Consider the following 23,555-nt stretch of genomic DNA (forward strand, 5'->3'; position numbering starts at 1 on the left):
CACTCACGCTTTTTTATTGACCTGTGGATGTTTGATGTGTTTGACTTTAAGTCCGCAACACACATAAATGTCTCCACAAGGCTTTTGATTTTCACTTACATAATAGTTCAAATCAGGTGACAGCATCTTCTTCCTTCATGACTCCCCTAAAACAGGAAAAATATCTTTTTTTAAGATATCGTTTAACCTTCATTTACTCTTTAATTTTAGGGTAACCATTTAAATAAACAAATAACCTTTGCACAAATGCATAGTGGCAGTTGGACTCATGCAGTCATACCCAACTCTGATCAATTGTTGGCTCAGGGCTGTGGTAGCTTGGCGTGACTGAAGAGGAAAGCTGGTATACACCCTGTGGTTCACTGCAGTGCACCAATTACAGAGATCCCTTTATTAAAGGGAAAAAGCCAGAAAATAACTATTCTTTTGCTTTCTTATGCCAAACACCATTAAAATAAAACTCATTCTGATTTGCATTTTGTCAGTACTTTTCAGACAGTAAATATAATTTTAAGCTCTGTACAAAATGTCAAACAAATTCAGTCACCTGCATACTATATATATATATATATATACATATATGTATTTGAAAATCAATAAAGATGAATAGGGTATAACATATATAAAATAGAACATAAAAACATTAATTTAAACTATTTACTTATGATATTACTATAACTATTTAAAACGCTGAAAATTGTTTATTTTCACTTGTTTTGCGATTATAAATGATTCTCCATGGCAAATTAACATTGGGTTGATTTCTGAGGCAACCATAAACTCCTTTGAGTATACACATAAAAAAAAAGTGAATGTCCAGATAAAGAAAGAGCAAAGACATTGAGAAGAGTAAAACATTATTAAAAGCTTTTTATATATATAAAATCTGAAATACCAACAAATTATTAGAAAAAAAGTGTTTATTTAAAGCAAGAACAAAGCAGTTATCATCCACTGGTTATGATCGAGGTTGTGGGAACCCAGAAGTTACAGGACAACTGGATAGCACAGTTTAATTTAAATTTTTGCAAATCCAATGACTGGAGAAATTATTTTTTTTAACAAAAACTGTACAAGTGCTCGTGGCTAAGGCAATGAACTGCATAAGGAAAATAACAATCAAAAACCTGGGGCTGGAGTCATGCCAACTGCCTAAACAGAAAACAGGCAAAATAAATACAAAAATAAAAACTGCAGGACTTTGTGATACAATATTAATCTCACTTCGTACTCATCTTTGAGTTTTAAAAAAAATCAGTTTTCCCTAAACTTTTATAGTAGGAGTCGCTTTTTATCTCAGAAGCATTTCAGTGACAATTCAAACCAATTAGTCCCAGGCGGCAAATTGTTCTTTATTTCACGTTACAATAACAAACCTTTACACCAGGCATCTCCAAAGTCTGTCCTAGAGGGCCGCTGTCCTGCTGGTTTTAGAGGTTTCTCAGCTTCAACACAGCTGATTCTGATTATTGCAGTTCAGCAAAAGCCTGTTAATCAGCTATCAATGGAAATCAGCTGTGCTGAAGCAGGGAAACCTCTAAAATCTGCAGGACAGCGGCCCTTTAGGACTGACTTTGGGGATGCCTGCTTTACACTCACACGCACCCACACACCCAGACACACATAAACATTTTTTTAAAGAAAAAAATCCAGTAATTTTCCAAACTAAATCCGACTCTTGGTGTGCAGGTAAATAAGTAACTCTCAAACGTTTCAGTTAAAAAGTTAAAGTTTATTTCACATGTCTTCCTCTTTTTAAAGAACATGTTAAAGTGTGGTATTCAGGAATTGAGTTTAAGTGTTACTTTCAATTGGAAGTAATTTGCAGTCAAAATTCCTTATGTAACATGAAGTCTTGAAGTGCCAAACAAACATATTGATACTACTGCAATGTATTTTAGATGTATTCTGTATGATAGAGCAAAATTAATTATATAATTGCGAAGTAGAAGTGTGTATTAACAACATTTTCAAACTGAATTGTCAAAAACTGAATTGAGAAGTAGTATTAGGAAACAGGACTGATTTTTGCGAATAAGTTGACAGCATAACTGTTGGTCTCTCACTCGAAAAGCCTTGACTTAATACAGCTGTGGTAGAAAAACAATTAATTGTCCAAAGAAAGCCAAAATATACTTGGTTTGTATTTTGCCATAACTTATACTTTGTAGTGGATAAGGTACATGTGGTGGAAGATGCTCTGTTCAGATAATAAAAAAAAATCATACTTTTACTGTACATGCCAAAGTTTGTGTGTAGTAAAACGCTAGCCATTAACACATTATCCATGCAAAAAGTTTTAGATTTGTAAAAAAAAAATACTTTGTGTTGGCCTATTATATTTACCCACAATACATAAATACAATTATTTAGGTGTATTGTGACAAAATATATGCTAAATTTTTGCAAGCCACTGTGGCTTATGATTTAGTGTGATAGAGAGAAGTTGCTCAAAACTCTGAGAAAAAGAAAAAAAACATTCACTATTTTCTAAATCCTCATAATTGAAGAGATTGAAGTTAAGATTTATGTTAGTGCTATAAAAATGTTTAGCTAGTTAAAATATATATATCTCAGCCAAACACTGTTTGATATGGATGCATCATTAAAAAAGGCTGTGAAACTTTTAAGAGAAAATTGAGTCTGACATATGTGGCTATAGGTAATTTTACAGTTTATTTTAAAACTATAAAGATTGCTTAACACATGTGCTGCACAGTCCTCATTTGTGTGTCCACTAATACTGGCATTTTCTGGGTTCAAAAGTTGAAGTTTACAAACATTCAATCATACAAAGTAGAAGCCAGAAGAAAAGAAAAAGTGGAGGAAGAATTGTGATCCAGAAACGTCTCATCCAGGGATTGTTCACAGCTGAGACCAGTAGAGGGCACGGTACTCCCGTAAAACCGGAGAAAATAAACATGCTCGGCAACCTTTTGCATCCGCTTCTCTTAAATCCAAAGCAGAATGAGCAAAGACAGTTTCTCATTGTGACATGTGTAAAAGCTTCGTTTGCAATTTCATAACACAAATCCTGACGTGCAGCTATGTACAAGAAACACAAATCTGAGTCTTAAATATGTAAAACAAGAAGTTGTTTGAATGATATTTCTTAATATTATCTGTGCATGTTAAAAAGCCCAACAACATTCATTCTGTGCAATTTAATTTAACCATTATTGTATGAACTAATACTTAATAACACTGGGGGCACTATTATGGCATTGTAGGTGATGGAATCCAACTGATGATGTCATAAATTCAGACAAGAATAGAATATATTTAACCACACTTCACCATTTGGTAAAAACATTAAATAGTCCATATCTCGTTTGACTTATAGTTTAAAAAATCTATGTGCAGTCAGATTTTTCAGATCAGTGTTTTGCATTGCACATTTTCCAGTGTATACACAGTCCTGCAGCACTGCAGCATCTTTGTATAATACTGCAGCCTCTCTGCCTCACTCTCCCTCCCTTATACCTACTGTCATTCAATCTAACCTCTAATGTCTTTCTGAAGAACAGTTTCTCTCATTGTAACGTCACAAAATTACTTTCTATTTAGCTGCTTTGCTTTATTTTTTTTGTTACGTTTTGTCTGTTAGTTTCCTTAGCTTTGTCTCTCTTTATTCATAAAGTATCAAGCTACATTTTCTGCTTCATTGAAAGCCTGATCAAAGCTCAGCCTCTACTCTGATCCAGATCTAAATGTTCAGCTTATTTGATAATGAAAAGTCAGTGGGTCGTATTCCCGTCCTGAAGCTCCCGTTTCCTAACAGGGGGAGGCGCTCATGTGCACATGTGTGTGATAGTGAGGGGGAGGTACAGGCGATGGGGGCATGGCCATGGGAAGAGCCTGGCCCTGAGGGTGTGAGGAGTGGGACCTGGGTAGGGTGTGTGTAGTGGGGTAACCACCGGACTGTGGCTGCATCTGGTAGCTTCCTGCAGAAGAAGACACAGAGGGAGGACTTCCATGGCTGCCGACTTGGAGGGTACATTTTTGTGGTGCTTGTGATGTCTGGTTAAGCTGGATCGAAATGTCGCTTGAGGCCTCTGAGGTGCTGCGGCCTCTCTTTGGCGGGGGCCAGGAGGACTCGGGGTGGAGGTACTGGCCACTGTAGTCGCTACCCTCAGACAAGCGGGGGCGGTATATAGCAGGGTGGGGGCGGTACATCTCTTCCTCTGCATAGCGTTTCATGAATAGATAGACTGACAGAACTCCAGCCCCCTAAGAGAAAATCAATTACAAGTCAGGATTAGAACGTATTAGGAGCACAATTAGGAGTTAATTATGATTTGCTATGTTGGGCCTGAGATTGTGAGAATAAGTAAGAAAGCATAAAATTCCTCTATTTTGATTTCCAGGTTGTTTTTCATGTTAACATCAAGGGAAAAGGGGCAAAGGAAAGGTGACCAAATCCCTTTAAATAGATTTAATTGATAAACTTTACATAAAAGGCTGTACAAATGTTAGTTTCTGCTGCCATATCAACCATTGCAGTTTAGGTTTAAGTTGACTTGGAAGTGTTATGCTTGGGACTATTTAATAATTTTTTTAAGCACAGAATTTTCAAAAAAAGGTATTTTTTAAGACATTTCATTTAGCAATGAACAATTTCTTAATTCTGATATATTAAATTTTCTTTAATTAATACATTAATAAATATAACAAATTTTGTATGTAGAATGTCTTCAGTCAAAGGCTTTCCCAGATCCAGTGCAAAACAGACCTTTATAGAAGATCATTTCTGTGTAAAGCTATTTACATCTACAATTCATTGAAGCATTTATTTTAATGTTCCCTTGGGGATCAATAAAGTATTTCTCTATTGAATTGAATAAAACCATAGCCATTTAAAACTTTTATTAAAGGTATTATTGGCCTCCTTCTGGAGTTAAGAAAAGAATATGGTGAAACAAGAACAAACTTAATATTTTTGAAAGTGCGGAAACATCCATTGAACCAAATCAGACAATCAGGGGTAAGAAGACAAAAGATAGTACCTATAGTTGGTCACAAAAGACTGGTTACTTTTCAGGGTCACTCATATTCCTGCCCCATGGCTCTCAGTTCCTCTCCCAGCCAAAGAGGGATTAGCTTCCAGCTCTAAAAGTAGTTCTGTTTGCAGCTAAAAGGCCTCTCCTAAAAAGGCAAGCCACATTGGTCTCTTATTGTTCACAGGTTTGGGATTTGGGATGATGGGTTTTTTGAAAGCCACTGAGGGATGTAGAGAATGTCCGAGAGAAAAACAAACTTAACAGGAACTTTACACAAAAAAATTACAAAGAAAGTAGCAAATCATATGCTACAGAGGAACATTTATCTCATCCATATTTGGCAAGTTAGTTTGGTTGGTTCTTTGTGTCGCAGACTTCAGCTGCCTCTGTAGCAGACAGGTGATGGAAAGGATCAGGTCGGATCAGCCAGTCTGCCAGACTTGGAAAACATGTAGCCACACATCTCCAGTCAGCCAAATATGATAAATGGAGTGTCCTATTTTTTTTTTTTTGTCTGCAACATTTCTTCCTCTTCTGAAGTTGGAATATCAAAATATTAAAATTCTCATAATTGATGAAAGGCTTTTATTAGACTGAAGCTGCTTTATTCAAGGTTTTGAACATAAAGTTGTTTCATTGCATAAAGAAAATTTGACTCATTAAACTCCTTATAGCTTATCATTTATGGAATATGTAAGAAACTTGTCGGAAATACTAGATTACCAAAATAAGATAATTATTATTAGACATAAAACACCAGTCAGAAAAACATGATAGATGCTGGGATTTTGGCAAATATAAAACTTAAATCAAGAATATTTGAAAGCACATTTAAAGGAGAAGCTGAGTTTTTGTGACTGACAGGTCCATTACGTTGTATTCTTTAACACTTCATCTGGATTATTGACTTTCCACATCAACACACACTCTGATACATACAGACATTTTGTGTCAAACACAAACCTAAGACCACGCTGAAAACTATACTGATATTAAACAGGGGTAAATCTCATTTGTGCTACGCAGTTATGTTTTCTGTCATGTTGCTTCTTTATTTGTTTTTTTAGAGACTCAATTTCATCAAGGCAGCTGCAGAAGCTAAGGATAAAACAATGATACAGATTTAATCAAACAAGCAATAGCAGAACAAACTATACTTCCAAACAGAAATCCTTGCACGCAGTCATAACCCACACTGACCTCTTTGAGTAAGAAGGAAGAGGCAGCGAAAGCGAAAGACCAGCCGTAGTGGTAATTGAAGAACTGCTCAGGCTCTCTAGGCCGGTTCATCACCTCGTCATTAATGCTGGAGATGTAGAGTACAAGGCCCACCACCAGACTTAGGCCTGCATGTAACACATTCACAATGACAGGGGGAGAGGAATACAGAGTCAGATACATGAAGGTCCTTTATATCATGATGGAGACAGACAGACCAGTCTGGCCAGAGAAAAAGAGAAATATATGAGTGGACTAGGGCTGGGCGATATAGAAAAAAAGCTTATCGATAAAAAAAAATGCATATTGATCGATATCGATAATTATTGAAAAGATTTGAAACCATATTTTATGTGCAGCTCTGCCTGGACTTTTTATAATATTGCTAAATGATTTAATTTTAATAAAAAACACAAACACAGACTTCGAATTAAATCTTTATTTAACCAACTTTTTTAACCATAACAGAATTGTTTTAAAGAAAAATAACTTAAGAGACCTGAGTTATGTTATTAAATACTGACAAAGAATAAACTAAAGTGACCAGAAAAGTGACCAAAATAAATATAACAAATAAATAAATGCCCCCCCACCGCCGCCGCCCCCGTTTCCTGCTTTAACCTGAGTTATTACTTTGAAGTTTCTGGTCCCTCAGCATTTTTATCTCAATTGTTAGAACTACGTGGGAAACTGCCCAGAACTGAAAATATATATATATTTTCCGAAGATTCCTCGGAGGGGAGCCGCACCGGGGCCTACACAGCTCTTACTCCTGCGGTTGTGAGCGGCTGAGATGATAAAAAAAAGTTGGTTGTGTTATCAGACTTCGTTTTCTCTGGTTCCCTACACATTTTCCAGATGACTGTGGTTTGTTTTTGGTCCGACTTGCCATGACCGAAATACTGACAGACTGCCGAACTACAGAAACCTTTCTTTGAAACAATTTCCTCCACCTCTCCTTGCTGCATCTTCATGTGCTCTGTGTTGTGGTTTGAGAGGGCGGCGCTTGGTGACAACATGCCTGGGTCCGCGATTGTGATTGGTTGGGAGGAAGCAGTGACTAGCATAAACCTACATGCTAGGCTACAATGAGAAGGAAGGAAAACTGCGTTTCTTTTTTATCGAACTTTTATCGACCCTCTTTTTTTCTATTGCGCCACACGTCTATCGATCGATATATATCGTTATTGAATTATCGCCCAGCCCTAGAGTGGACCATGAAAATTGTTTAGTCTTTAATGTGATAATGATTAAATAAGGAATCAGAGAGATGGAAGATCACTGTGTAAGAAAAAGGTCTTCAGAGTAAATTTTGATTTTTGAAATCCAGCTACATTCAAATTTCTTTTAATTTTATTTTAGTATCATATGTTTGAAAGCAGGGCTGAACAGTTGTGCAGTGGGTAGCACTGTTGCTTTGCAGCAAGAAGGTTCTGGGTTAGATTCCTGGCCCGGGTTCATTCTGCATGGAGTTTGCATATACTCCCAGTGCATGTTGGGTTCTCTCCGGGTACTCCGGCTTCCTCTCGCAGTCCAAAAACATGATGGTTAGTTTAATTGGCCTCTCTAAATAGTCCTTAGGTGTGATAGTGTGTGCATGGTTGTGCGTCTTTGTGTGTCTCTGTGTTGCCCTGCGACAGAGTGGTGACCTGTCCAGGGTGGACCCCGACCGTCGCCCATAGACAGCCGGACATAGGCAGCAGCCCCACCTTGACCCTGACAGGACTTAGCAGGATAAGATGGATGGATGTATGAAAGATAAAAAAAAATGCTTGAAAGGTTTAAGGAGTTTTCACAGTGTGATGCAAGAATAGTTTTTAGATTTTATAACCTTCGCATATATTCTTTCTATGAGCAGAATTTACATGCACAAAGCAAAGTAAATTTTGTTTTTGTGCCAAAAGGGGGACGATACTTTTCTAAAGCACTCAGGTGTTATGTTCTATTTGAGTTTTGGCAGTAAAAACCTTTTACTCATGGGAAACAAATGATGGTGCTCTTGGCTAAAGGAACAGTTGTGATAGATATATACAAAATGTTTTGTGCAGCAGGAGGCATTTAGAGACATTCAAGAGTGTGTTTGCATGGGAGTCTTTTATTCTTCAGATTGACAATGATTATAAGCAGGGTTCATTTTGAGTTTTTTGAAAATATAATAAAAGCCACAGCCTTTGCTTCAACTTGACCCACTGCTTTTGATGTTTTATGATATAAAGAGAGCCGAAATGCTTTATTTTATCTGGATGTACTGCAATCAAAACACCTTGATAGTTATGCTATACATATATAATGACAAACCTTATTTTACTTTCATATATCATAAATGTACAGATATCTATAGTGTAGTCCTGCTTTTGTAAATCAGCTTACTTTTAAAGCATTTTAAGAACTTTAAGGTGACATTTTGAAATAAAATCATATAATATAAAGGAAAGATATATTACATAAAGGACAAAAAAAGTATTTTCTTAATGATGCTGTATGTTTTATAGTTGTGGTTGGATTGAATTTGAACTAATATTGTATCGCAAGAAGCTAGATAAGATATAGAATGGAATTAAAATAAAATCTTTGAAGGAATTTCATAATTTAGATAGGAGAATGGGGAACTAATACTTAGATTGCTTAGAAAAAAATGTATCTATTCTTTAATTGATAAAAGATTAGTAGGATAGTCAAAAAGATGCTGAGGTTGGCCACATTTTATTCCTGTAAAATGTGTGACAGTGCTATAATACCATACTTAAAATAAAAATAAAAACATTTAAGCTTGTATCCAAGAACATGTTAATTGCACTTAATTGCTCCCAATTAAACAGTTGAAATTACGAACAGTGATCTCAAAATGCTTAGCATATGTTTTTTACTAAATTCTGCAGAGTAGCAAAACCAAAGATAAAGATTTGGTAAAGCATGTCATGCAAACTGCTTAAGAATGGTGGAGGATCTGTGATGCTGTGGGATATTTCTTCTACTTTACACACTGGAAAGCATGTTAGATTGTATGTCACTTTGGATTTTCTATCTTTGGATAGACATCTCTTGACTATGCAAAAAAAAGAAAAAAAAGTCAACTTATTTGTTACTTTGGTTGGATAATGATGTAGTACGATTTAATTTATGAACACAGAAACAGCGCAGATATCCTCTGGAGTGAGATGAAGAAAGCTTAAGAAAAGACCCAGGAATTAGTAGAAAATTTGTTCAGAGAGGAACTACCAAGGACTTCTCTATCGCTATGCTTCAATGTTGTAAAAAGACATGCTACATGCCTTATTTTATCGGTTGCTGTTATTTTCAGTATTTATTTTTTTTTATTCAACTAAATTCATGCTCCTAAATTAATATCTATATAACATATAATACATTCCTTTGATTGTATTTTACCAGGTTTGCCAAAAAATGTGCCTGTCGCCATATAATATTTTTAATCCAGATGTAGTCCATCCATCATTAAAACCCTTCCATCAAGAAACACAGACATGCACTCTTCACTGCCATTAAAATGTTAAATGCATGAGGTAAAACATATGGCACCCATCAAAGAATCAATATTCAAAGACAGCAGCCCCACTGTAAGAACCAGATGTGAATAATATTAGATTTGACATGGACGTTCAAATGTGGCGCAGCGCTGTCAGGAGTGTTTTTTTTTTACACAAACAGCAGGTCTAAGAGGTTTTCTTGTCAACTTAAAGTTTGAAGGCATGAGAAATGCAGAAACCATGCTACTGTCAACTCTGAGGTGACATCACATCTTTATTCAGGCATCACAAGTGATATGAAGAGAGAAAACATTCCCAACAAAAGAAGATGGCAGAGGAGACATAAGAAAACTAAGGTGATTTTTCCAAGGTGACATGCATGACTGACTTAAACGGTATTTTTAAATCTCTCTGCCTGTATTATGTTCTAATAATTGGAGCTTAGATTTGATCAATGCAAATTGCAACAAACCACCGCCTCAGGAATACAAACAGAATATTCTGAATAAAACATATGAACCACTGAAGCTGCTAAAACCATGGAAACCAAGGAATGCATGAAGTGATAATTTACTGCAACATCATAATCAAGCAGCTGAGTGTAATTACTAATTACTATTATCATCTTACAAACTCTCTACTCTATAACTCTTTACATTTTAAAATCCCCATTTCACCCTGGTCCCTGGATGTTAAAGCTGTTGTTCCAGAATCTGTGTCATAATCCTTTCATCTTCTGTGTCTCCTCTTACAAAGAATGTCAAAGAGAAAAACTAAAGCTGCAGTGAGCCTCCTAACAGGTTTTACTCTTTACTCCAAAGGGGAGCATTAGAGCCACCTGCTGCTCAAGAAACATCACTACAGCACTGTGGAGAAACCATATGCTAAATATTTTTGAGGATCAAAGATTCTGAGGCAACTTTAAAAGTCTATTTTAAAAGAGAAGAAAATCTGAAACCCTTAAAAAAATGAACCCTGTCACTGTTTCTAATGACATCTTCTACACCTGTATTCCATTCCAAAAATAGCCATTTACAAAGCATCTCCAATGTTTGACACAGGAAACAGCAGGCTGCTCCAATCGATCATAATAAGATGTAGCGATGACAGCACAACATGAGTAATGGGTCCAACCTGAGAGAATGAAGAATATGCCGGACACAAAGGCCAGGATGGTTCGCTGAGGCCGGATGTGCCCAATGTTGCTGATGACGAACGCTGTGAAGACGAAGAGCAGTGACACCATGGGGAAGGGTGTGGCTGTGCGAACCATCTCTGTGGGAACAAAAGGTCGCAGCGTTAAAAATAGCTCATTGGATTTCCCTTGGAAGTCTTGACTGAAAGGATATTGCTATGGAATAAACTTTATTTATTCAAAGGCTGTAAAACACAAAACCTTATAAAAGTATTAACTATTTTATGAGATAGATTAACATGCAACAGCATAGGTTTATAGTGAGTTAAGTGCTACTTCTTTGCCATACAGTTGAGCTGTTGATCTCTGCAGCTCCTCCGGAGTGATCACTAGCCTCTTGGTTTTATCTCTTATTAATGCTCTCCTTGCTTGTCCAGTACGTTAGAGGAAAACTATGTATTGGGACGTTTGCAAACGCGGAATTCATCTGTCATGTTCTAATGTTGATTTGAACAGTGCACCATAAAATTTTTGATGTTTTTTAACCTAACTAGCCTAACTTTTGATGGCAAGTGGTTGTGTCAGACTTTATCGAAGGGTATCAGATTAAAAATAGCTGTATACGAATTTCTGCTTAACTTTACAGTTTTTCTGTTGTAAATATCCTTAAAAATTGTGTCATCTTTACCTTCTATTTTAAAACTTTATGCACCTTTTTGTTGGTTTATTACACAAAGATGTGATACAATACAGTAAAATCTTTATGACAAAATATAGATAAAAAGTTAGGGTTGATAAATGATTTTATGAGGGAACATTTTTATCTAAGAAGAAAACTAAAAGTTGTACAGTAACAGATAGATTGATATGCAATTTTTTCCCCCTCTCTTTGTAAAAACGTCTAGTTATCTTTTATTGACAGTCCAAGAAAAAAAAAAAGAATGCACCAAACTATACGTTTCAAACTGGTTAGAATGATTAAGCATCAGTTTTTAAAACAAAAAAACACATTGAACATTTGAACTTAGGGTAAAAAGCAAGCTGCAGATATTAATTCCCTTCTAACTTGTTTCTATTAACCTTTTTTTCTGCTATGACATCTCACAGGTAAAGCTGGAAAACTCCTCTTTGAAAGACCTCCAACTCCTTAAGTTTCACTGCATCTAAACCTATTTCTTCTTTCTGCACCTTTCACTTCAGATCCTTCACCCTTTCCTTTCTCCAGTCCCATTTATCAGAGCAAGTCAACAGGCCATAACTCAATATAATATCTTTTTCATAACAAATAGCAGATATGTAATATCACATCCATCTTTTACTTACTTAGGATGTTTGCAGTGTTTTCAGTGGTTATCTCTATTTCCGGCTCAGTGAAGTACTCCGACGCAACACACCTTCCATTCTCTGATCCTGGGAGGAAGCAGAAATTGAGCAATACTAGGTTTGCTTTTAGGATCTGAGTTGGTCATGCATTAAGAAGCACGGGTCTCTGTGGCCTCTCTTGCTGTTAATGATCATGTTTTGTGACAGATTTGATTCCAGAAGCCACAGGCTCCCCTCTTTCTGTCCTCTCTGCAGCCTGGATATCTCTCTACTTGCAAATCTTTAGCATTTGTTCATACTTGTTTGTTACTTTTTTGCCCTTGGATATGGTGCATGTGAGTAAGTGTGAACATATGCGCACAAGTTAATGAAATATTCCTACCAGCCACAAAGCAAACTCTCCAGAGGCCAGAATGCAGAGCCATCTTCACCTCCATGCTCTGGTTCTGCTGCAGGATGATTCCCTCTACCATTATCAGCCAGTAGTCAGTGGACACAGCCACCCCCACCAGCAGCAGTCCGCAGGCTCCAAATACTGTGGACAGGATGGTCAATGCACGGCTGCTGCATGAACTCATCTGGAAAGCAGAGGGAGAGGCAGAGCAGTAATCAAACATCAGAACTATGGAAATAAAGAGAAGAAAGAATAAGGGATCACAAAAAACAGAGAAATACTTTTGTTATGTGAATCTTATCCATAAAGACTCAAGGCAACTGGCCATTCTTCTTGTCTGGCCTTGTTTTGCTGGAGATGATTTAGCTACAAACATGCTGGCAGCCAATCACATTAAAGGTCGGAGTGGAGCCAGTGTAACAGATGCTGACCTCCCAGACTAAGTTAGACAAGGATTTTGAAAACCCAGCTTTGGAGGGAACAGAAGCATAAAGAAGACGGTGACTCAGACATAGGCTTTCTGTGGCTTAGTTCTGGCTGAACTGCACATGCACATTTGAGCGAGCTGTCTGTTTAGATTCATGTGTCTCAGTGCACGTGTGCTGCATGTGGTTGCTCTGCTTCTGGCATCGACTTAATTTGGACATGCTATTTAGTTATTTCTGCACAACAAATAAGTGAAACGTATAATAAGTAGACATGTTGTTTACTGTAACTACAGTGTCTTGTAAAAGTAATCAGACCAAGTATTCAGACTTTTTTGCAAGAACAAAGCTTTTATGTATCTTACTTTTTTGGTTTTCTGTGGTAGATAGAAAGAACACAGCACATAACTGAAATAAAAGTAAAATAGTCTTTTTTCGTCTAACAAATAAATATCTGAAAAATGTGCTATTAATTATTATCATACTCATACAAGTCAATACTTTGCACGGGGTGGGTGGGGTTTAACCAGCTTTTCAGATCTAGTGTATGACTTTTCAGCAAATTCTTCTTGACCTCATAGCTTTCCTTCTAGAAGGAACATTCCCTCCTGTCTCACATCAATTGCCGATTATTCTTCTAGGATAGCCCCGCCTAAAGCTACATTCATCCTCCCATAAAATCTGTGAGGAAAGCACCCCAATAGCACGATGCTGCCATCCTCATATTTAATGGATTTAGTGTGCATTGTTAATTTTTCATCATCAACTGGTTTTGCATATTGGCCAATAATTGATATTATGAACTGATTAAATTGCACTCAAATCCAATATCTCAGTTTAGATGCATTTAATTCTGCAGTTTCTGCATATTTAATCCCCATACCTTCTTTGTGCATGTCAGCTTCAAATTATCCTTCTTTTTTTTTTAAGAATACCAATGGGTATTCAGGCTTGTCCGCCGTAAATTCTTCCCCAAAAGCCAGCCAAAAATCTTCAAAGTCACTATTAGCCATTCAATTTTGGTGTCATTTGACCGTATTCAGATTAACTTATTTACAAATGGACAAATATAGTGTTTTACGCATTGGCCAGAAGTTCTTTAACAAGTCTTTGATGCTTTCACAGAACATAATTTGAAATCAGACACAAGCAGATGCTATTTTGCAATTAGGATATGTCCGAAGGCAGCTGTTTGCAGTAAAATACATTTGTAAGCACCAAAGTAAAGAGTTATAAATTTGAATGCACATTGTATTTTCTTGTTTTTATTTTTTGTTCATGAAAAAAGGTTAAATTCCAATTTTTTTTTTCTTCAGTTTACAGTTAGGCGCAACTTACCGGTAGTATTGGTCTGTAATTTCAATTCCCAATAAAATACATTACAGTTTTTGACTGCAGGAGGACAGATAGGAAAAATGGCAAAGGAGTATGCATATTATATCTTACATGTAATGTTACTGAATTTCGGAAATATATTACTGTGAAAAATCTACAATTATCATTCTTGTGGTTTCTTTTTTCAATTTCTTCAGGGCATGTTTCTTCCTTAAATATCTTGTAATGTGGTAAAGGAAGGAAGAAAGATCCCAGCTCATCTGAACTTGCCTTCACTTATTACACTGCATTACACACAGCAATAAGCCCAACAAACAGGAGGGAGTGCGCAGCAGACTTCATCTTCATCTGGTTTTGCCTCTCAGGCAGCATAATGGCTGTCTCACCTTATTAAAGCAGATTTTTTTAAGGAAGGTAGAGAGGCTGAATCACCGAAACCAACAGACTTTCTTTCTAATTGTGTGTCTCATCTGTAATAATTACTTTTTTCCCCCTACATATACAAAAAGTGGCTTGTCTTTTTATAAAAATAACAGCTTATAGAGTTTTCAGGGTGATACACTTGACAGTGATTTAACTGGACATAATTAGCACTGGCTTAATGAGCAGCTTGTTTGTATTTGACCTCAGTCCGTAATATAGCATTTGAATGCTGATGTCCATGATTCTCCAAACTTGGTCAAAATTGATGGTAATCCTGTTTCATAAAAGAAGAATCCACAATGGTCACAGAAATAACATAAGATTGACAGATGTAATAATGAATAAAAATTCTATCAACTGAATAAATAAAAGTTACACATAGCTTTTGAACCTAACAGCATTTCAACAGATATAATTGAAATAATATATTCATGACCACATAAGAGTCATTAGCTATAGATGGAGAAAGCATAGTAGAGGAGTTATATCTTCCAAAGACCAAATTTACTATTAAAAAAAATGCTCAAAATAAAATTGCTGTTGTTGATGAAAAATGTATTTCTGCTTTCTAGTACAAATCCTGAAAGAGTCAGTTTATAAACTTAAACTTATGTGCTCTTGGATTATGCAGAACGATGATAAAAAAAAAAGAAAACAAAAACTGTCGAGTCCACATTTAAATGTCTCAAAAAGAAAGTTTTGGAGTTGTCTAGTTAAAGTGTCACTGCCTTCAAATACAGTTGGATCATTAGGGTTCTTATTCTACACAAAGAAATGTCTCTGAAATGCCTGAAACGTTTAAAGTTCTATTTGAAAGCGAAAAATGATGCATGATTTTTAGCTCATAACTTGCCTGTAAGCTGACATGATAGGAAGAAAACGGTGCTCCCTCCTGCTTCTATTGAGAGTCATAACTGTCCCCCAAGTGCTGTATTCAATTATCATTTCTCAATTTTTTTTTTTAATAAAAGCTGAGAACAGCTTTATGGTATCACTGCTGTTTAGAAGAACAATTAAGTTTTATTTTTAAAAGTTTTACTCAAGGAAGGAAGGTGATCCGCAGAAGGAAATCAGAGAATGAAGAAGAATGTTCACGTTGTTCTCATGAGAAGAAAACAAAACAACAATTTTTAATGTTCTGTAAATTTCTTTGCTGTTAATAGTTTATCTTTTTTATCAAATGAAAAGAGAAATTTAACAAACATTTTTTAATGGGCAGTCTTCGAATGTACAAAAGCTGTTTTTTTCTATTTAACACTTCCCTTAGTATTCTGTTCCTAAAATGTCAATATCGATGAAGTAATATATTGTCAAAATCGACATACTTACAATAAATATTACAAACTCTCTGTCACAGGACCAATCTTTGTGTTATGAGGAAGAAGGCAAAATATATGCTTGTTCAAGTCATCTATGAGTCTTTTCCATAATTACATTTAAAAATGAACCCCTATTTAATCCATTCATTAAATATATCAGGGGTCACCAACCTTCTTAAGGCTGAAGGTTACTTCATGAGTATTGTGTCTTAGGAAGGGCAACTAATAGTGAACAATGAACTGGAGGGGTCAGAGTTCACCTGAACTAAACATAAAAAAATATATTTGTTTTGTTTCTTGTAATTTCTAATTTTCTTTAAGATATTGTCATTTTTTTTTTAATAAATGCCTAAATGCCCTACATGATGATATGCTCTATAAATTATTAGAAAAGAAGAGCAACAGCATAAAATAAAATTTCAAACTTAGGCCATTGCAGAGTTTTTCTGTTTTGAGAAGATGCTGAGGGCACCCCACTTAACCTTTGAGGGCCACTTGGTGCCTGCATGCACCGCTATGGCCACCATTATGCAAAACTATTTATGATTTATTGAGACAGCATAAAAACATAAATATATGCATACATCTTTCTTAAGCTTTTCTGAATTATTTTATTAAGTTGTGCTTAAGTTTCCTATGAGTGCAATGTAGTCTGTAGATTGACTGTGAACTGCCCCCTGCCTCTATCAATTTTTGGAAAATTCTCATAACACATTTGTCACTGTCTGATCACTTTTATAAAGTTTCACCAACATTTTATTAATAAGAAAATCTTCTTATATGACCACAATAAACAATTTCTACAAATAGGAAGCTACTTAGAGTGAGACTTTCATGCAAATTTGTCATAAAATACCATGCATGAAATTGAATATAAAAAATCTGTATGATTTCTACCCTTCTTTTTATATATCTCCACATTTTAAGGGAGCAATAAACCACAGAGTAAAAATTAAACTATTCATGAGTTAAGCTTTTTTTTTTATAAACTGTAGTAGGAAAATGCAAATCAGCAGAGGGAGAATTGTTCAGCTACTGACTGTGCAGAGAAACATTCTATAAAAATGAGCTACAAAACATCAGGTAAATCTTAATGATGCCTTTAACCATTTATTAGTAATCTTCAAAACTGCAAAAAACAACAACCCTACAACACATAAAAAAGCCGCTTCTTCATTCTCTCTCATCTTTATGTGGTTAATACTCGAAGCCTTTACAATTGAAACTATGACAGAAACAGTTGTCCAACAGGGGAATAAACCCTGAAAGGCTAAGCACGGTCTCATCTTATCTGAACAGCCATTGTGGGATCTGTGACTGCAGGAGTTATTTCCCTTTCTATGTTGCTGCAACATGGTTGAATATTATTTCTTTATCTCTGAGCAGTAAGAATGAAAAGTATAAAGAGAAGTAAACGGTGCACTTCAGAAAAAGAAACAAAGCACCTGAGAGTTTACAGTTTTAATTAATCAATTCTGGAATCAATTCTAGAATTAATTTATGCAATTCTAGAGTAGGAATCAAGAAAAGTCCAGTAATAAATAAGACAGACTTTAAACAAAAACGTATTGACAAAATATACTTAAGAAAGTATAATCAGGTATATAAAGAAGAAATGTCATTCAAATAAAACAAACTTATGAGTGCTTGATAGCAAATTGGTTCTGTCATCTAAGGCACCAGGGCTTAAGAATTGAATAAATAGTTAGCTACACATCGGTTTGTGTCATACCTGTTCTTGTATAGCTATCTTCTACTTCTTCATCTTCATTTTTGTATTTTTTAATCATCCAAATCATCCAGATTTATAGAGCCAAACTATGTCAGAGGAGGTTATTAGAATAATACTTCAAAGTTCACATAAATGACAAGGCATGACCATGTGCACAAATAGAGTACACAGAAAATATTATCAGCACACATATAACGCTCAGAAATGAATGGTGATATGAATAAATAATCTGAAAAAAGTCAGAAGGAGGCAGAGACGGAGAAGTGTCTCTGAGTGAAACGTTTTTCAGCACCACGGACAGCACCTTCCCCATCAGCTTCAGAAAACTAAACCAGGTTTGGTTTTGGCTTATTTTAAATACAATTTTTATTTATTTCTTTTTTTAAATAAGAACTATCAATCAATAGGTCATTGAAATACTTTTTGTTCTGCAAGACATGGTGCTTTTCTATATATATGTTTTTTTAAATAAATAAATAAAAAGACATGGTGCTTAAGAAGATAAAAACAAAGCTCTGCGTTCCTACTACAAACACAATAAACAGGTCCAGAAGATTATTCATAAAATAGTGATCTAGAAAGCCAAAATACCTGGACAGAGCCTATCCAGAATTAATAGAACATGAAACTTCATGCAGAGAGGCCGCAGTTCGGGAATCAAACCAAAATCTTTTTCTCTGCACATGCTACCAGTCACTACACTGTGCAGTGTCACATTGTAAACTTTGCAATACGCAAATAGAAAATGAAGTTCCAAAATACAAATACCAATAAGTAAGACAGTACTCATAGAACAAGGATAAAAAAGCCAAAGAAAAAAAAAACAATTCTACAATTAAAATCTTTTTCAAACTTGTCTACAATTGGTTTTGATATCAAGAAGATAATATAAAATTATATATATTAAAAAAATAAAACATTTAGAAATTCCAGGTAGACTCCACAAGCAGTAAAGGAAAACAATTACCTTCACAGAAGTGCGATAGCAATCCCATTTTAAGGCTCTGACACTTCAGCCTTCTCTGTCTCTTTCTCCAAGAAAGCAATGAACCAATTTAACTGGTTAGATAGGAGCCACAAGGGGACAAAGGGTTTAATTCACTCTAATCTATCTCAATCTACAGATTGGCAGGACTTTTTAACTTACAGGACAAAGAGATGCCAAGCAAAAGGAGAGTGAAAGTGTGTTGGATAACAGGGAAGGATAAGGACAGTAGCAGGTTTTGATATGGAGAGATAAATAGTTTTCTGCTCATGGAGGCAAGATGGGGTGCTAAAAGAAAAAAAAACTACCTTTCAGGAAACTGATTTTCTATTGCTTACAATGATCCCCTCCTGCAATAGAGTTATTAGTGCACATAACTGATGATTGATGATGCTGATGTTAATATATGATTTGGAGATTCGGTTATTGTGTGATTTAGGACATGTGGAAGTATAGCACAGAACAAAAAATGTGGTAGTGGTTGCCTCTAGACAAAAAAAAATGTTTGGGAAACACTAATGCCCCCTCCTCTGTAATGTGCATGGTGTAAGAAACTGGAGTCCTCTGTGTAATAAACCCTAAAACAACTTTTCTGTCACTTATCCCGTCATTGGAGAGCAGCTGCCCCCTTTATTGTGCCAGGAGAAAATACTGTCAGAAAATATGACTGCACTTTGCATTCCATTAAAAAACAACAACTTACATCTGATTTATGATTTTTATGCAGATATAAATGACTGCTTCACTGTCATTTATTTTGTGAGCTATGTTTGATTAGCTGATTTGGAATGAGAATAAGACAATTCTAGATTACACATGAATCATTTGAGACATAATCATGAAGTTGCTATTGTATTTGAGGGAAAAAAAATACATTTCAATGCGTATCTGAGAACCATTAGAATTGAGTCAGGCATAACACCTCCAGTAGGCCAGAACTAATCATTGACACCACCTGACATTAGCTAGTGATGGACTGGACTGAATTGAAGTGATACATTTCTCTATTTCTTTTGTAAAGATAAGAATAGGGGAATAAAACATGAGAAACCATGAACCTTCATTTTATGAAGATGTGAAAATATTCTGAGAACATAGGAAGATCAAAAAAAGAAAAAAAAAACTTGAAAAAGTCAAGAAGATATAAGACAGAATCCAACATGGGCGCGCACGGCAGGAGTGCGTCCAACTATATGCTGAACTAATTATCCCTCTGAGCAGCGTCTCAAAAATCCGGCTCGGAGAAAAATCTTTGAAATCACTCATTGGGAAATAAACGACTTCACGTGGACTAAACGCAGACGGACTGGATCAGAGAATTGGATCCTGGTAAACGTTTCCTCTGTGCGGCAACACGCGTGGCAAAGCATTTCCACACAGCAGAGAGAACGACAGCTGTACATTCCCACTGAGCCACCAGAACCTGAGGCAGAGACTGCGCACAGAGTTTGTGAGGATGTTAAAGGCAGAGCGAGAAACATGTGAACGCCGTGAAACTGCAGTGGAGTTATTTGAGGATGACTTGGCTGTCGGAATAAAACCGTTTCCCTGTGCGCCCTGAAACGAGCTGCTGTCTGTCTTTATTAACACGACGCCAATACGCGTCATGAATCCTGCTCTTTTCACAGCTGCCTCACACACACGCGCGCCTACAATTCAAATGACTCAGTAAGCATCGTGATTACTGCCAAGGAAACACAGGAATCCAGAAGGAAAAATACTCACAGTGTCTCTAAGAGTCGTGCGCACACGTCAGAAGCCAAGAAACCCCACTCCAGGGGAGGCTGTGCCGTGCTAGGGTTTGGGTCCCTTTTCCTCCTCCTCTCTGTCTATTCCTCCTCCGTTTACTCCTAAGTTCTCCTTTCCATCCCTGAAATCCCCCTTCTTTCTCTACGTCTTACACGCAGTCAGTCCCAGGCACTGCGGTGGATCGTTCACTGAGCCACTTTGGCTACAAACACGGAGAGATGCTCTAGCGGGGGCATGAGAGAGGAGGAGAGAGAGAGAGAGAGAGGGAGGAGGAGAGAGAGCTTTACATATACTCTATTCTGATTATTGGGTTTATTATTCTTCAGCCAACCACGTCTTCTAACAAATATTACCATTAAGAGCGACTTTGTTAGTTTGAGTGTTTTATGCAACTTGTGCAATTTGCACTGTAAAAGTGTCAAAATTGCTTTTGTTAAGAGAAATTATGGTTTTCTGCTTCATGCTTCTGTCTTTTGCTGAACAATTACTAATTGCACTATTGGTTTAATGCAGCTGGCTGGGTTAAAATTATCTTCTTCCAAAAAATATGATTAAGTGATTCAATTCAAAAGCAAAGACGTATAACTTATAACAAATGGAAAAGAATGAACACAAACCTTTTTATCCATCCATCCATCCATCCATCCACTGAAAAGGCACAATACCAAAAATCTTTGCATGCCAATTTCCACACCCAAAGAATTTCATACTTTTGTTGTAGGGGGCAGCAGAGTCTATGGTAAATCTTTAAACTTGCAATCTTTGGCATTTTCACTGTATCTATTTATTTAATTTTGTTGATTTTTGTATTTCACCCTGCCCCAAGAATATGTTTCTTAAACAGCTGTGCCTCGTGCTTTACTGCTAAAGAGATGTCTATACCTTTCATGCACACAGTAATACCTTGAGAATGAACTTAAAGGAAAAATAATCATGGAAAGCATCGTCTTCTGCTTACTTGCAGTAAAGATTGTAAGATTCAGACTGAGGAATTTGTCAAAAACTGCACTATAGCACATGAAAAAAATGTATATTTTGCATTTAACTTGTATGTTTATCAAGATATTTTGGATAAACAATTAAATTTTGATAGAAGTAAAATACTCATTATGCTGCTCTGAAAAGTTCTGTAATCAAAGTTTAAATAGTAAACAAAGGTAGCACTAACTTCCTAGAACTTTTTAGCAATTGAAAACCACTGAATTGCTGATCCAACTCTTTTCATCAGCGTGAACCAAAGTTAACACAATTTATTGATATTACCTTAATGATAGGGCACAAACAATTCTTACCAGTCTTACCTAATCCTCCAGAAAAAGTTCAATGACATTGGTCCAGTTGGTTCAAAATGGCAGAATCTGAAGGATGATGAGGCTCCTTCTAATCCAGTCCTTTATGTTACCCAAGAAGCCTGGCCCTGATGTTAGGTTCAAACCACACATCTGTCCCTACAGGATGAACAGAGCATTTACTTTAAGGGGAAAAAAAACAATGGTCTTTACATAGTTGTTTACAGTGCTTTTTTTTCCCGCATCATTTATCATAGAAATGTTGATATCCTTTAAAATGCTTCCTTTTTATGATATTTGCAAGCAGTGTTTTATGATTATAGTATACATGTAGAAGAATGCTTCATCTTTTGAAATCTTTGAAATTACTTTCATATAAAGGATTTCGTTTTAAATATATAACATGGTTAAGCATAACTTTTTGTTCAGGATGGGCATTCTCTCTGGTCTGATGTAGAAAACAGTGTATTTTCTATTTTGACACCTAACACTACCATTGTGAACTAAAGTTGCTGACATTCATTGAAACTGTTAGATTTACACAATAAAAGTTGTAATATTGCTTTATTTATATCTAATATGCGTACACATTATTATTTATTTCTTAATGACTATGCTGCTTTGTGGAATGCCTTTGTAAAAAGGGATGTTCATCCCCAATGATGCATTTTCTGCAATACTAAACATTAAGTAAGCATAACAATGACCCATTATTAAATAGTGAAAACAAAAAAACAGATTGGTGTGTTTGTCTGTCACTGTTAAAGGTCGATTCAAGAAATACACCAAGTAAATAAAAGGCATGGTTTGAATATATATTTTTATTGCAATTTAATGGAATAACTTTTATTCAGCTTGACATTGTGTTAAATAGATGAATGCTTGACTCTATAGGACCAACATCCTTCTCTCCTTCTGCCCCCCTTCTCCTTTGTCCCCTGTGAGCCGTGTCCCTTTATTCTATTTATAACTTGGCTGGTGGAGAAATCCTATATTTTTAGTAACGATATCAATAGTCTACAGCACACTCTGACCTCAGGGCATGGGAGACTCAGAGAGTTAGATAGGAAGAGGAAGAGGAGGAGGAGGAGAGATGAAGGATAGATAGAAGTAAAGGAAGGAGGCTGCAGTACTGAAGAAGCGGGACAATATAATCTCACAGCAATTGACAGTGATAGGGCAGGAGTTCGTATCGCTCCAGTTAGAGATCAGGGTTTGGTTTCATGGATTATGATTTTTTTCAAAGAGACAATTTTAGATACATTTTCTTTCAAAGTTTGACTTACTTTGGGCTAATGGTCAAATAACTCTTCTAAGATTGAATAACTGACAGGATAAAGGAACAAGATCTGCAAAGTAAGATATTAGTTCTAATTATGCATCTCAATACATTTTATTAGGGTTTTAAGTAATATACAACCATAAAGAACGCAGCATTAGTTGAGGGAAAGGAAAATAACCAATAGTTTTTTTTTAAATATTATACAAAGAATAATCTGAAAAGTGAGGCATATCTTTGTTTTTAGCTGTCTGAATACAATGCAATAAAACCTCTTCAGAAAACAGCTATTAAACAAATTACTTCTGTGTATTTTAATCTAAGTAGAGAGCTATAATATCTTGGTGTGGATTAGATCAAACCATATTATCATGTTAAAAGGGCTTAACTCTCAATCTTATCAAGGATATGTGACATTAATTTAACATGTATGTTGACAGAAGCTCTATTCAGTCCAACTGAGC

At 35.9% G+C, this 23,555-nt stretch overlaps 1 protein-coding gene across 1 annotated transcript; it reads right to left on the reverse strand.

Moving 5' to 3' along the window:
- Positions 1–902: 902 nt before the first annotated feature.
- cacng7b (calcium channel, voltage-dependent, gamma subunit 7b) lies at positions 903–20,742 on the reverse strand. Its single transcript, XM_038284200.1, has 6 exons — positions 20,500–20,742; positions 12,544–12,739; positions 12,162–12,248; positions 10,838–10,978; positions 6,201–6,346; positions 903–4,230 (listed from the first exon to the last, which is right to left on the reverse strand). The coding sequence occupies exons 2-6, from the start codon at positions 12,737–12,739 to the stop codon at positions 3,775–3,777; spliced, it is 1,026 nt and encodes a 341-aa protein (XP_038140128.1). The 5' UTR covers positions 20,500–20,742; the 3' UTR covers positions 903–3,774.
- Between the last annotated feature and the right edge of the window lie 2,813 nt (positions 20,743–23,555).

This window comes from Cyprinodon tularosa, unplaced genomic scaffold (genome assembly GCF_016077235.1).
Source record: "Cyprinodon tularosa strain WSP-4 unplaced genomic scaffold, ASM1607723v1 ctg2, whole genome shotgun sequence".
Lineage (NCBI taxonomy): Eukaryota > Metazoa > Chordata > Actinopteri > Cyprinodontiformes > Cyprinodontidae > Cyprinodon > Cyprinodon tularosa.